Raw genomic sequence first — 16,543 nt, 5'->3', positions numbered from 1 at the left:
TTAATGTGACATAGAAAAGGCTTACTGTTAAATTGCATATTGCCATATGAATATAATTTGGCTTACTGTTGCATATTGCCATATGAATATAATTTGCACTTGTAGAGATTTCATTGGTTAGATAGGCAACTGATCAGCAACTAAAGATGTTTGTATGCATCAATCATCTCTCAGCATGACTATCTCTGTTATATGACAGAAAGATTTTCAAACACTCTAATAAAGCAGTCTGTCATTTTTTTGTATTATTATTATTATTAATGGACAAAAATTGCTTGGCAGTACAAGACTGTCAAGCTAGGCCGCAGGCCTTTGAGAGTGCCCATATCTTGTTGTTCTCCATAAATCATCAAGATTCTTCTTAAACAATGCCACGGTTGGTGCAGTTGAATTCTTCCATATGACATTTAGTAGTGACGTTCACTAGTTTGTTTTTAAAATTAGTAGTGAGCGTCACTACACAAAAATAGTTAGTATTGTGGCAGACATTAGTAGTGACGTTCATTACATTTAGTAGTGACGTTCACTAGTTTGTTTACAAAATTAGTAGTGAGCGTCACTACACAAAAATGGTGAGTATTGTGGCAGACATTAGTAGTGACGTTCACTACATTTAGTAGTGACGTTCACTACATTTAGTAGTGACGTTCACTAGTTGGTATATGGGGCTTGCTTCAGTAAAAATCCGTTAGTTAATTGATACAGCGTAGAAGTGGGTTAGCGATGAGATGACGCTCGGCTGGTTACTTGTAGCGGTACTGGTAGAACTGGGACTTTATGTAGGCGCTCTAGCACGTGGTGAAACAGTGGATTGGTATGTTTGTATGTCACACCATTGTCCATCAATATCGAAAAACGAGGGTCGATGGGTCGCTCAATGGTTGCAACTAGACAGATGATCCAGTGAGTCGACAGGGATTGGGCTGTGCATGCGACAGTGTCATAGCGAGACTTTATCTGGGTTTTTTTTTTTCCCCGGGCTTGATGGACTGCCCTTGCCTACCACCCCCAGCACATAAATTGGCCTGTGCTGGACAAACTGGGACTTTCTTAGTCCACGGCAAACTGAGACTCTGCCCGAATCAGCTCCACAATTGGGGGAGTCTTAACATAGTGACCAATGGATGAGCGGGCTCCGCGGATGCATTGGTATGGAGGACCGCAAGAGAGAGAAAGATAGACTTTATCTGGGTAGGTTCAGAGTGGACCTCTTTGTGTGGCGTGATCAAGGTGTGCGAGTTCGAATCGAAGATGGGACCTGGTCTGTGGGGTGTGTGTGTCCCTCAGGATTTTTTTGGAAAATAGATATCTATTGAAAAAAACTGACATTTCAGCTCGCATTTCAGTTATTAAAAATAACACAATGTCAAAGTTTCGGGTTGGGACTAAAAATTTTGAAATTGCAACCTTTTTACTGGGCCTATTTTTCAAGAGGATAGTTGTACAGTATAATAGTATGGCTACGCATATGTTCTAGTCTGGACTTTCAGACCTGCAGCATCTATCTACATCCACCCATGTAAGTACAACTATATGTCTATCTAGCTATACCTGTGTCCCCAAAATTTGTAGCTAGTTAGTGTTATTTTTCTTTCACAATGAAATCAGTAGCATTGTGCTGACTTTTGCATGAAAAGGGGAGATGCATTGAACTAATCTGAAAGTTGTGTTAAGAAACTAGATTGACATCAAAAAATTTGTAAACTTATTGATGTGTCCTTATAAACAATTGCAAACAAAAAGGTAACTGCCTTCTTAACAGAATTATTATCTTCACTCCCAATTTGTGGAGAATACAAGTTGTGGATTTATAGGAACTACATCATTTCATTACTGAGGTTTCATTTATGTGTGGATGCCATATATAAGCATCAAGAATCATAATGTCAGAAAGCTTGAGTCAACAAGTTATGTTATCTAAGGAAGTGTTACAACTTCCAAGAAGTGCCACCCAGGTGATTTATATAACACTGTTTTTGCTGTCCTAAATAGTTTCCCATGTATCTAGGGAAGCAAATCTCAGTTTACTTACATGTATTTGCGCATCATCCGATTCCAGACTGCAGGAATTGGGTTTACATCTCCATCCCAATAATGATCTTATACAGTTTGAGACTCAAGACTATTCCATCCTGTCTGCTGCATGAAGTCATCTGTCATCCATGCCATTAGCACACTCCTTATATATAAGGCAGCCAAATTCCAGCTAACGAAGGCTGTTACATTAGATAAAACAATAAGAAGTAAGTGTTACATCCCTACCGTGTATGCTCAAGATATCATAATGGAAATGCACAGTAGGGATATAGCACTTCTCATTGTTTTACTGTGATTTGATATCGTGCACTACTCCAGCTTGTTTCGTGCTATGGTCCCTACTCTAGTTGAAAATTCCAATTTTTTGTGTACTTGTTTCTTATAGCGTACGTAAATAGCTAGACACATAAAATCTATCAACTATGACAAAGAGAAATAGTTGAAATACTAACACCTTATCCTCCAAAGTCTATAATTTATTATTACGATACTCGTCAAACTACAAAATCATTTTTCTATGAATTATATAATCAGCTGTCACTAGCACATCATACATCCTATATAAAAGTTAGTGAAGTCATGAGTAAATTATGAGTATACTTATTTGGGCAGTGTGTGGAAAAGGTAGATTACTGATAATATATTTTATGACATATAGACATTTGTGGTTGTCATCAAGACACACGGTAGTGTGTCGTGCGGCCCAAGAAGCCGGCGCGTAATACCCGTGAGTATATTGACAGGAAGAAAGAAAACGCAATTTTCGCACCTTAGTAGCTCTGTGCTGCCTTGATGAAACAAGACGATTTTTGCTGTGGACACTCCCTCCACCTTCGGCACTCCACATTCCAAATTAGAGCGAAATCGCGTCAAGCGTTCCCGAGATATGCGACTTCAAAAATTGGCTTAGTTTCTTCGGGTTTTTTTTTCTTCTTATTTTTCTTCCTCTTTTCGCACACTTACAAAAACTGCTATAAAACGCGAACGCCATATCCGATAGCCTTGAAATTTGGCACACAGAAGCGGGGTATAAAGGCGCATCTCTGTACCAACGTTGGCTAGGATACGATAAACCGCAAAAGAGTTATGATCGATTATTCACGAAAAATAACATCAATATGTTGTCACGCCTACAGGGTAAACCGCGTATGGGAAGAAGCTGAAAATCGGTGGGTGAATAGGTTAACTATTGAACCTCAAACCTTTTGTGGTTTGAAAGAAATCGAACTAAAAACCAGGAAGATACAACGAAAAAACCAACAGTGTGTAACAATTACGCAATCGAGATTAGCTAATAAAAAACGACTGCTTGCCACGCCTACCAGGTAAACCGCTTGGGGTAATGCTTTGAAAATCGCTGTACAGATGGAGTTATCATCTTAGAAAGGCTCTTCAATGGTGTAGAAGAATCAGACTTAAAGCCACGGAGTTATAACACGAAATCCAACTTGGTGCAGCAAGTGCGAGATCGAGATACTCTAATAGAGCAGTCATCCTAATAGAGCAGTCACCCTAAAGAGAATTCAAGAGATCAGCTAGAAACAAGTAACCTGTATAGAGATCAGCTAGAAACAAGTCACCCTGTAGAGAGATCAGCTACAAACAACTCACCCTGTAGAGAGATCAGCTAGAAAAATTTACCTTATAGGGAGTTCATGCAACTATGGAAAGGGATAGTTCAGCTAGAAGAAATCACCTTGTAGAGTTCAGCTACAAAGAAACTACCATGTAGAGAGTTCAACTACAAACAAATCGCCCTGTAGAGAGATCAATAGAAGAAGTTACTTTGTATATAGAGAGTTCAGCTACAAAGAAACCATCATGTAGAGAGTTTAGCTGCAAACAAATCGCCTGTAAAGACATCAGCTAAAATAAATTACCTTGTACAGAGTTCAGCTACAAAGAAACCATCATGTAGAGAGTTCAGCTGCAAACAAATCACCTGTAGAGAGTTCAGCTACAAACAAATCTCCCTGTAGAGAGATCAGCTAGAAGAAGTTTCCTTGTAGAGAGTTCAGCTACAAACAAATCACAATCTAGAAAGATCAGCTAGAAGAAGTCGCCTTGTAGAGAGTTCAGTTACAAAGAAACCACCATATAGAGAGTTCAGCTACAAACTAGTGACCTTGTAGAGACATCAGTTACCTTGTAGAGAGTTCTGCTACAAAGAAACCATCATGTAGAGAGTTCAGCTGCAAACAAATCACCTGTAGAGAGTTCAATTACAAACAAATCTCCCTGTTGAGAGATCAGCTAGAAGAAGTTTCCTTGTAGAGAGTTCAGCTACAAACAAATCACATTTAGAAAGATCAGCTAGAAGAAGTCACCTTGTAGAGAGTTCAGTTACAAAGAAACCACCATATAGAGAGTTCAGCTACAAACTAGTGACCTTGTAGAGACATCAGTTACCTTGTAGAGAGTTCTGCTACAAAGAAACCATCATGTAGAGAGTTCAGCTGCAAACAAATCACCTGTAGAGAGTTCAGCTACAAACAAATCTCCCTGTAGTGAGATCAGCTAGAAGAAGCTTCCTTGTAGAGAGTTCAGCTACAAACAAATCACCCTGTAGAAAGATCAGCTAGAAGAAGTTACCTTGTGGAGAGTTCAGTTACAAAGAAACCATCATGTAGAGAGTTCAGCTGCAAAAAAAAACACCTGTAGAGAGTTCAGCTACAAACAAATCTCCCTGTAGAGAGATCAGCTACAAACAAATCTCCCTGTAGAGAGATCAGCTAGAAGAAGTTTCCTTGTAGAGAGTTCAGCTACAAACAAATCACCCTGTAGAAAGATCAGCTAGAAGAAATTACCTTATAGAGAGTTCAGCTACAAAGAAACCATCATGTAGAAAGTTCAGCTGCAAAGAAAACACCTGTAGAGAGTTCAGCTACAAACAAATCACCCTGTAGAAAGATCAGCTAGAAGAAGTTACCTTGTGGAGAGTTCAGTTACAAAGAAACCATCATGTAGAGAGTTCAGCTACAAACAAATCTCCCTGTAGAGAGATCAGCTACAAACAAATCTCCCTGTAGAGAGATCAGCTAGAAGAAGTTTCCTTGTAGAGAGTTCAGCTACAAACAAATCACCCTGTAGAAAGATCAGCTAGAAGGAGTCACCTTGTAGAGATACAAAGAAACCATCATGTATAGAGTTCACCTACGAACTAGTGACCTTGTAGAGACATCAGCTAAAATAAATTACCTTGTACAGAGTTCAGCTACAAAGTTCAGCTGCAAACAAATCACCTGAAGAGAGTTCAGCTACAAACAAATCTCCCTGTAGAGAGATCAGCTAGAAGAAGTTACCTTGTGGAGAGTTCAGCTTCAAAGAAACCATCATGTAGAGAGTTCAGCTGCAAACAAATCACCTGTAGAGAGTTCAGTTACAAACAAATCTCCCTGTAGAGAGATCAGCTAGAAGAAGTTTCGTTGTAGAGAGTTCAGCTACAAACAAATCACCCTCTAGAAAGATCAGCTAGAAGAAGTCACCTTGTAGAGAGTTCAGTTATAAAGAAACCACCATATAGAGAGTTCAGCTACAAACTAGTGACCTTGTAGAGACATCAGTTACCTTGTAGAGAGTTCTGCTACAAAGAAACCATCATGTAGAGAGTTCAGCTGCAAACAAATCACCTGTAGAGAGTTCAGCTACAAACAAATCTCCCTGTAGAGAGATCAGCTAGAAGAAGTCACCTTGTAGAGAGTTCAGTTACAAAGAAACCACCATATAGAGAGTTCAGCTACAAACTAGCGACCTTGTAGAGACATCAGTTACCTTGTAGAGAGTTCTGCTACAAAGAAACCATCATGTAGAGAGTTCAGCTGCAAACAAATCACCTGTAGAGAGTTCAGCTACAAACAAATCTCCCTGTAGAGAGATCAGCTAGAAGAAGTTACCCTGTAGAGAGTTCAGCTACAAAGAAACCATCATGTAGAGAGTTCAGCTGCAAACAAATCACCTGAAGAGAGTTCAGCTACAAACAAATCTCCCTATAGAGAGATCAGCTAGAAGAAGTTTCCTTGTAGAGCGTTCAGCTACAAACAAATCACCCTCTAGAAAGATCAGCTAGAAGGAGTCACCTTGTAGAGAGTTCAGTTACAAAGAAATCATCATGTAGAGAGTTCAACTACAAACTAGTGACCTTGTAGTGACATCAGCTAAAAGAAATTACCTTGTAGAGAGTTCAGCTACAAAGAAACCATCATGTAGAGAGTTCAGCTGCAAACATATCACCTGTAGAGAGTTCAGCTACAAACAAATCTCCCTGTAGAGAGATCAGCTAGAGAAGTTTCCTTGTAGAGAATTCAGCTACAAACAAATCACCCTTTAGAAAGATCAGCTAGAAGGAGTCACCTTGTAGAGAGTTCAGTTACAAAGAAATCATCATGTAGAGAGTTCATCTACAAAGAAATCACCTGTAGAGAGTTCAGCTACAAACAAATCACCCTGTAGAGAGATCAGCTAGAAGAAATTACCTTGTAGAGAGTTCAGTTACAAAGAAACCACCATGTAGAGCGTTCAGCTTCAAAGAAATCACCCTGTAGAAAATTCAGCCACAAACAAATTGCCCTGTAGAAAGATCAGTTAGAAGAAGTTACCTTGTAGAGAGTTCAGCTACAAAGAAACCATACTGTAAAGAGCTCAGCTGCAAACAAATCACATGCACAGAATTCAGCTACAAACAAATCACCCTGTAGAGAGATCAGCTAGAAGAAGTTACCTTGTAGATAGTTCAGCTACAAACAAATCACCCTGTAGAGAGATCAGCTAGAAGAAGTCACCTTGTAGAGAGTTCAGTTACAAAGAAACCACCATGTAGAGCGTTCAGCTTCAAAGAAATCACCCTGTAGAAAATTCAGCCACAAACAAATTGCCCTGTAGAAAGATCAGTTAGAAGAAGTTACCTTGTAGAGAGTTCAGCTACAAAGAAACCATACTGTAAAGAGCTCAGCTGCAAACAAATCACATGCACAGAATTCAGCTACAAACAAATCACCCTGTAGAGAGATCAGCTAGAAGAAGTTACCTTGTAGATAGTTCAACTACAAACAATAGTTAGGCGTCAATAACCAGGGTTCTACGGGATTTAGAAAACTCGCAGGCCCTGGGCTGTAGCGCCCTCGCTGCGCTCGGGCGCTACTAAGGGCCTGAGGGTTTTCTAAATCCCGTAGAACCCAGTGGTTCTTGACGTCTAACTTATTTAGACTACAACTCGTTATTGTACCTTGAGTTGACAGCTGCTTGTAAACGAGAAAAGTATGGCTATTTACTAGAAACAAGCCCTCTACACTTCCCTACATGGCGGGACCTTAGCGTGGCTGTTGCTACCCGTTTAAACGCCTATGCGTTGCCAATGTTGCTGCTGTAATGGGGTTGCCAATGTTGCTGCTGTAATGAGGTGGATCCGGTGCTGCTTGTCCTTTTCACTTTTGAGGTCAGCAATTAGGTGTCTGCGGGGTTCTAGATCCTCAAAGGGCTCCGTTGGCCACTCTTTAGGATCAGCACCAATTGACCTCATTCAAGTAGAGTCAAGACTCCCATTAATTAAGCAGTAACTTATTGATTTTTTTTTTCTCTCCTTTCTTTGTATGTTTAATTTGTTGTTTCTATTATTATCGTTTGATTTTTCGATGGAAAAAAAAATGTTACAGGCGCGTGCTATGTATCAAAGTACTGGACTCAGCGACTGGACTACAACTCATTGTTGCTGTTGTTGTGCCCCGACAGCTGCTTGTAAGCAAGTAATGTAGTGTTGATTAGTACAAACAAGCCCATTACACCTCCCTCTAATTCAGTACGGCTGTTACTAGCCATTTAAATGCCCACACGTTGCCAATGTTTACAGGCGCGTAATTATCGTGTTTCGTATCGCCTCAGAGCGTGGTCTCTATTGGACATGAGCGTGGCTCTACGAGATTTAGAGACCACGTTTTCAGCCAATCAAATTTCAGTATCAAACTTGTTGTAGTCTAAATAATAGTTAGACGTCAAGAACCAGGGTTCTACGGGATTTAGAAAACTCGAAGGCCCTGGGCTGTAGCGCCCGAGCGCAGCGAGGGCGCTACTAAGGGCCTGAGGGAACTACTAAGGGCCTGAGGGTTTTATTGTACCTTGAGTTGACAGCTGCTTGTAAATGGGAAATGTATGGCTAATTACTAGAAACAAGCCCTCTACACTTCCCTACATGGCGGTACCTCAGCGTGGCTGTTGCTACCCGTTTAAACGCCCATGCGTTGCCAATGTTACAGGCGCGTGCTATGTATCGAAGTACTGGACTACAACTCATTGTTGCTGTTGTTGTGCCCCGACAGCTGCTTGTAAGCAAGTAATGTAGTGTTGATTAGTACAAACAAGCCCATTACACCTCCCTCTAATTCAGTACGGCTGTTACTAGCCATTTAAACGCTTATGCGTTGCCAATGTTACAGGCGCGTAATTATCGTGTTTCGTATCGCCTCAGAGCGTGGTCTCTATTGGACATGAGCGTGGCTCTACGAGATTTAGAGACCACGTTTTCAGCCGATCAAATTTCAGTATCAAACTTGTTGTAGTCTAAATAATAGTTAGACGTCAAGAACCAGGGTTCTAAGGGATTTAGAAAACTCGAAGGCCCTGGGCTGTAGCGCCCGAGCGCAGCGAGGGAGCTACTAAGGGCCTGAGAGTTTTCTAAATCCCGTAGAACCCAGTGGTTCTTGACGTCTAGCTTATTTAGACTACAACTCGTTATTGTACCTTGAGTTGACAGCTGCTTGTAAATGGGAAATGTATGGCTAATTACTAGAAACAAGCCCTCTACACCTCCCTACATGGCGGGACCTCAGCGTGGCTGTTGCTACCCGTTTAAACGCCCATGCGTTGCCAATGTTACAGGCGCGTGCTATGTATCAAAGTACTGGACTCAGCGACTGGACTACAACTCATTGTTGCTGTTGTTGTGCCTCGACAGCTGCTTGTAAGCAAGTAATGTAGTGTTGATTAGTACAAACAAGCCCATTACACCTCCCTCTAATTCAGTACGGCTGTTACTAGCCATTTAAACGTCCATGCGTTGCCAATGTTACAGGCGCGTAATTATCGTGTTTCGTATCGCCTCAGAGCGTGGTCTCTATTGGACATGAGCGTGGCTCTACGAGATTTAGAGACCACGTTTTCAGCCAATCAAATTTCAGTATCAAACTTGTAGTCTAAACACAGACACGTTGAAATGTGTCACCATTCATCAAGTGCTGTTTAGTGATCAGCAATAATATTAAGTATTGGTAGGTTGCTTCTCAGTAAGCAAGTATCTGTGACATCTTGTATGAATATCATTGGCTGCTTTGAGGAAACTGTTGTCATTACAACTAATGATGTGTGCTCATGTATTATGCATGGTTCATTAAGTTTACTACCACAAACATCTCAATCCATCATGCAATGACTCTTTAACTTGAAACGTGTAATATTTACACAGTTACATAGGTGAATTTAGAGACTATCATGCATGTACAGTATTCCATATATGTACCTGTCTAGTTTAATAGATTTCAACATTTACATTTCTCAAGATGGACAATTTTGTAATGGCACTGATCATATAAATGGCAGTTTAATACACCCAGTGTATTTCCAATATAAGACTGGTATAGACTGGACTACCCTGGGCTCATATAATGGTAATTTACTGTATACTAAATTGAGATACAGATAACATTTTGTCCTTTTGTGTATACAGAGAGTATTCTACTAGAAGAGCTAGAATTTACTGTATCAAATGAAACAGCAAGTAATGTGCATTTCCGGTGGGTGCAACATAACACTGTAGCTAGTCCAGCTTGGGCAGTGGATGATATCATTATTAATTGTTCTCAAGTATTTTTGACAATCTCTTTTGAGGAAGTCTCCAGGTATATAATGCACACTATAATATGTTATTATTCATCTTGAACATGTAGTGAACTTGTAAGACGACTTGAGTGTCACTCTGGTTCAGTGCAATCAGCTGCTGACAACTGCTCTGACACAGAATTCAGTTTGGTACTCAGTGGCACTGAGAGGGAATTACAGACCACAAATCTCAATCTTTTAAATCAGATGGACAATAACAACAATGAATTTTACAACAGTTGTACAGGTACTCAACATACATGTATACTCACATTTATGTGTTGAGATGCTAATATTGTAGCATTGATGTTTCCAGCAGAATTAGATCTTTGTTTGCTTGACCATGTGTTTTACCATGCTTGACCATGTCCTTTTATGGAACCTAGTACCTTCAGGACCAACAATGTATTAACTCAGTCTTGCATGTACTCTTATAACTCCAAAACATTTTTGTCTTGTGGTTTGCAATTGAATGTGGTCCAAGACTTGTCTATTCCATGTTCTTCAATGTACTGTAGAGGACAAACGGGAACTCATAGAAATGTGACGTAAATGTCTTATTCAGTAAACAAACAATGAGAGTACTTTTTGCATGTATATTATAAGCAAACATCATGGGAGAGACTGACGTAATGACTGACTTACTGACTGACTGATTTTAATAAACTTTTCAATTTTAAGTACAAGCACTTTCTATTTACTATACTGTAATATACCCGTGTGCAAGTGTAGAGGATATGGGCATTTGTTTATATCATGTCGTACGGGATCAATTTTTCTTCACTTATTTTTGTATCTGTATGTAGTGAAGAAAGGTGGTAGGAGAGAAACCTACCAAGTAATGGACTCCCCCATTCGTGACAAACACGACATTCTTTTTTTCATTGTGCTATTTAGCAATGCAGCAGCACCATATAATTATTATGTATTATAATATAAAGTGTAAGGTATTTATGATGTAGCATAGTAGTGGGTAAAAATTTTGCATTTACAATCTTCAGTGTCATGTCCATCACTTATTGCTCCTAATAATGGAATGATTGACTGTACTGGGAATATGTTTGAAGACACTTGTACCTTCTCATGTGATCAAGGTTATGAGCTAAGTGGTAGTGAAACTTGGACCTGTCAAAGTAATACAACCTGGAATGGTTCTGACGTGATGTGTACACTAGGTGAGTGTGTGTGTTGTGTGCACATGCACACTGCATAATTTTTACTTATATGAATTATTTGCTGCAGTAACATGTCCACCCCTTAAAGCTCCTGGTAATGGAACAATAAATTGTTCTTCAAGTGATGATGGACCTCATTATGTTGGAGACATTTGCACTTATACATGTGATAGTGGGTTTGTGTTAGATGATACTGATAATAGGGAATGTCGGGAAAATGGAAGTTGGAATGGCACTGAACTTTTCTGTGACCAAGGTACATTACGCTTACCTTTTAAAGTTGCCACCAACACACATGGCCTTATTTTATGTCATACATTCTACTCTAGATTGAACAGTTGGTAGGCTTGCAGGCTTTTTAACCACTGAATAGGGGACCCACATTGATCCTTATTGTTATTCTTGTGAGAAAAAGAAATTTGTGTTGCTTTTTTTAACTAACTACTGATGCTTGTACAATTTGTCAAGTTTAAAGTACCACCTTCCAAAGTTCAGGGGCGGATCCAGACTTATGGAAAGGGAGGGTCAAAATGAACTCTGAGACACTACATTGTCTGGAGGTGAGACCAAAAAAAAAAGTTCACAGCCTGCTGAAAATAGCTACCCACCTCACCACCTTGGCGTTTATTACTGATAAAGTACATAAAATCCTTACATAACTTGCTACACACTGCTTTAATACTGTTTTCATACTGTGACTGCTCTATTAGAGTATCTCGATCTTGGTATACAAAAACTTTTGAAGGGGGAGTCAAGAGCCCCCCCCCTATATCCACCCCTGAAAGTTTCATAGATTTATATGATTAGTTTTGTGATGAATATAACTGCACACAAGAGAGTCTACAATGCAGTGTATAAGGGTGTGGTCAGAAAAAGATTAAAACAATATACAATTGACTACTCTATTAGAGTCAGGGGTAGTGTGGCTGTTCTTTTAAATTTTCTAATCTAACCATTATTGGTGGATTTCACATATTACCTGCATATAGCAATCCTTAGCAAGGTCTCCTACAGTATTTATATCAATTTATATCATTTATGTGTTTCCTTTTATAGAATGCATAACTAATGGATATGATGTAGTCTTTGTACTTGACATTTCAATAAGCATACAGAAAAATGTTTCAGTTGGATCAATAAGAAATTTTACAACAAGAGTAGTTTCATTTTTAGACATTGGTTTAACAAGGAGCTTGGTTGGACTAATGTATTTTGCTGGAGATGCTAGAGTCGTGTTTGATTTACAGCAATACAGAAACAAGCATACATTAACTTCAGCACTAAAGGAAATTGATTACCCTAAGGAGAAGGGTACCAAATATATACCCATATTACATCTTCTCAATGTGACTGCCCACAGTGATTCAATGGGTTTCAGGCCTGACTATCCCAACATTGCTATAATTCTAACTGAGGGTAAATCAAGAGAAGCAACAAGAAAATTACAGAGAAAGGCTAAGAAATTTCATATGGAGCAACTCTTTCAGCTGTTTGCTGTAGGAGTAGGAAATGCTGATCAAGATCAATTAGACACTATTACTGGTGACCCATCCATGGTATTTTTGGTAGACAACCTCGATGAACCAGCTCTGGAACAACTTGAGAAAAATCTTTCCCAACAGCTGTGTAAAAATCGAAGTAAGTTTAGCATTTTGTTTATGAATTACACAATGAAACTACTTGAAACTATATTACAGTTAAACATGCACTATTTTAAAGTTGCTAAACTAAGCAACATTATCTACCAAGAAGGAAGTTATATAAATCACAAAACTATAACTGACTGAATTTGTCCTATACATAATTACAAGAGTCCACAATAAAGAACTTCTATTTTGTGGTATACAGGTGAATTTGCTTTGGTGAAGATGGAAACAAAAGTTTAAAATACAAATGAAGTTAAGCTTGTAAGGCAAATGTGTTGGCAAGTGGTTAGACCACCATAATTCCATAGTAACTTTTTGCTAGCTATTGGAAATAGGCCTGAGTCAAATATATGCTCAAAATTTTACCCAAAATGTTTTCAACAAATTTTTACCTATCATGCTCATTCAGTGTTCCCATTATATGCTTGCATTTATGCTCCTTGGTTAATAACATTTCTTGCAATTATCTTGGACACGTTTTAATCAGTGAATACTCTATTAGAGTAGTTCACTACAAAATGACTTGTTCTACGAGATATGTCAATGTAAGGCAATATATTTGAGTACTCTATTGCAGTTTTACAGTTTCCACTGACTGCTCTATTAGAGAGTATCATTTTTATACAATCAAGTTTGAAATATCAGCTTTATATGCTGGCATAGTACTCCAGCCTATTATGCTTTTAATGTGCTGATGGAGGCTTAATTGGAAAGCTTTAGAACTTGCTGATAGCTACAGCACATAGTAAATTAGGGATTTAACACTAGTAAAACAAGATATGTAACTGCATTTTGAAGACAAAACTATCCAAATAGTTCATCAGCAGTTTCAAGTTATTGTAACTAAGAGGGACTATGACTGAAGTCAGACAAAAGATTACATGACCATACTGGTGCCTTAGTGGCTGATGTGCAGTAGAATCAATACAGAAAATGTTTGGTTGACTGTAACTGTAACAGACCATCCACCAGTGCACAACTGATTCTCATCAAGCCAGGTCCTTACCATGCAAAGCCAGAAATTGCCATTCAAGCTTGCACCACCACCCAGAAAAGATGTCTCTTAAAACCAGCCTCGAGCAATGCTGAGGCTTCAAACTAGTAGTGCAATAGTATAGCTTAGTGTGTTATACAATTTGTTCATTGTCACATGATGAGTGCTTCATTTTGAGCATGAATCATGTCCTCCCCACACCCTTCTCTGGTGTCTACTAGAATAATCTTGTAAACAATCAAGATACTCTAATAGAGCAGTCAATAACTGTTAATAGTACTGTCATAGCAATACCATGTGAGTAGATTTGAGTTGACTGCTACTCAGCAAGAACATTTATACTGATGCTGATACATATATCCCAGTTAAAACTCTGAGATGCAATAGTGACATCTGAAAATCTTACTGTAAAATTAAATGTATGTTTATAGCACTATAGGTGGTGAAAGTTTCTCTCTGACCACCTGCATTTGACCTAGGTGTATTGTTATACCCTTGCCAGCTTTTGTATCTGCCCTTGCTATATATCCATGTGTTAATGTATGTATGTGTTTAGTATGTAAATGAGTAAAGATAGCTTTTTGTTTACAATCCTCAGTATCATGTCCATCACTTACTGCTCCTAACAATGGAATGATTGACTGTACTGGGAATATGTTTGAAGACACTTGTACCTTCTCATGTGATCAAGGTTATGAGCTAAGTGGTAGTAAAACTCTAACCTGTCAGAGTGATCAAACCTGGAATGGTACTAATGTGATGTGTACACCAGGTAAGTGTGTGTACATATACCACGATGACATTGGAGTATATAAAGCAAATACACTCTAAGCAACAGGTTGGCCATGCTTGCAAAATTCTGTATTGCTATAAAATTATATTAAAATACATACTGCATAAAGAAACACATCTGTGACCTGCTGAGTGAAAACCAACCGTTCTTGCAAAATTTATAAAAAACGTATTGATATGTACTGAGTAAAAATATGCATGCTACATAAAAAAAATTATGCATGTTTTAATCGCTTCAGTATGTAATAAAACAAAGCTCAAATCAATAAACCCTATAAACCACCAGACGTGGGGAGTAAAATTTTTGTTTCGGGTTTGTACAACGATTGGTACATGAGTTCATGGGTGCTTATTTACAATATGGTAGAAATAAAGTTCACCGTCATTATTTTATGTTGGTGTTGCCTTATTTTTCATTCACACAGGGATGTACAGGGAAAACACTATAGCTTGATCAATGTTTCAGTTCATGGTGAACAGGCTGAGCCAAACCTCATTTTCGTAGCTTGTTTTAGTTGTGAGTTATGATCAATTAAAGTTTGTAATTTATTTACCATATTGTTGCTGTACAAATCGAGTTTATTCCTGTTCCAAGTCTCTGGCGCTATAATTCCAAGACTATTCATCACAAAAGGCTGAAACTTTGGCTGTCCACCCCTTTGTTATTTTAGATAACAGAGAAGCAATAAAATGGAATTTGAGGAATGTGCAAAAACAGCCAGTTCTTACTCAGCAAGTCACATATACTAAATAAACATTTGTGTACAGTTTAATTGCTCCAGTTTTATCTACTACACCATTGGATTTACCTGTTCATAAAGAGTAAGGTTATGTTCCTTTTGTATCCATATGCTAAAAGACATGTGAGTTTATGGGTATTTCTTTATGATGTAGTGGAAACAAAGTTTGCCATCATCATATTTTCTTTTTGGATTAGCCTTCTGGTTGTGCGCACAAAATAAGTACTATATATGCCTTTGTGGATTAGCCTGTTCATGGAGAACACACTGCTGCATTTGTACCTGTTTCGGTTGTGATTGATTATCATATAATAACTGTAATTTTATTGATTTTGTAGTGTCCTGCCAGCAATTTACTACTGCTCCTAATAATGGAATGATTAACTGTACTGGGAATATATTTGAAGACACTTGTACCTTCTCATGTAATCAAGGTTATGAGCTAAGTGGTAGTGAGAAGAGAACTTGTCAGAGTAATAAATTCTGGAATGGAACCAAGGCCATGTGCACAAAAGGTAATGATTTTTATGCACTCAGTACAGAAAATGAGTCAACTATTGGCCTTTTCCCAACGAGGCTGACCTAAATTCATTTTGATTACTGTGTATTTTTATTGGGATGCTAATAACCTACAATAAGTTTCTATCTTCCGAACACTTTTCAACTCATATTTCTATACATATGTACATGCAAGGGCATAGCCAGGGGGGTTTGGATAGTTCAGACAAACCCCCCTTGCAGAGGCAGAATTTTTTGAAATTAAAAATCACACCAAATCTTACAGCCCTGGAGCTCTCCTGTAGCTACTTGCCTACTGACACTCCTCTGTACTACTCTTGAGGGTCACGTCTCATTAATGCATCTATTGCATCATGTGATCAATTGTACACGTGATGCATGGCTAAAACTTCAAAGAATTGTCTTGAGACAAATCACAAGGCAGCAGCTGTGATAAACTTGAGTGGTCGTGTTATGCATGTGTCAGGTTACTGACCATCAACAGCAGGACCAGCCGAACATAATGTGTACCTGTAAGAAAGTATTTCCAACTAAAGGACTCAAGTGTGGAGGGCTCCTGTATGCTGAGTTAGCTATCAGTATGTAGTGGAGATTAGTTAGTATGGCAATAGGTTATATCTATAAGCTGCATAAACAGCAGTATGTAGGTTTTAGCTAGTTAGATGCACAAACAGCACCTTTTAATGTTACTGCCTAGGAGCACATTTTTTTGTATACATATTTTTGTTCCTACATGGTCTAGGGGAAGCACCCAGGCCTTCCCCTAAATACATTCCA

General features: G+C 38.7%; 1 protein-coding gene across 3 annotated transcripts in view; it reads left to right on the top strand.

The window, feature by feature from the left end:
• Positions 1-685: 685 nt before the first annotated feature.
• The window catches only part of LOC136265204 (adhesion G protein-coupled receptor E2-like), a 38,937-nt gene continuing 23,079 nt past the window's right edge, over positions 686-16,543 (top strand). For 2 of the 3 annotated variants that reach the window (XM_066060052.1, XM_066060050.1), the window contains exons 1-9: positions 8,773-8,986; positions 9,550-9,689; positions 9,749-9,920; positions 9,969-10,147; positions 10,902-11,075; positions 11,143-11,331; positions 12,132-12,713; positions 14,314-14,487; positions 15,586-15,762. In XM_066060052.1, the coding sequence (XP_065916124.1) occupies positions 8,790-8,986; positions 9,550-9,689; positions 9,749-9,920; positions 9,969-10,147; positions 10,902-11,075; positions 11,143-11,331; positions 12,132-12,713; positions 14,314-14,487; positions 15,586-15,762 (1,984 nt within the window). In that variant the 5' untranslated portion in view covers positions 8,773-8,789. Of the gene's footprint in view, positions 815-8,772; positions 8,987-9,549; positions 9,690-9,748; positions 9,921-9,968; positions 10,148-10,901; positions 11,076-11,142; positions 11,332-12,131; positions 12,714-14,313; positions 14,488-15,585; positions 15,763-16,543 lie in introns of those variants that run through there. The other variant, XM_066060051.1, reaches the window with a different exon arrangement.

This window comes from Dysidea avara, chromosome 8 (assembly GCF_963678975.1).
Source record: "Dysidea avara chromosome 8, odDysAvar1.4, whole genome shotgun sequence".
Taxonomy (NCBI): Eukaryota; Metazoa; Porifera; class Demospongiae; order Dictyoceratida; family Dysideidae; genus Dysidea; species Dysidea avara.
This window is presented reverse-complemented; position numbering and strand designations above follow the sequence as displayed.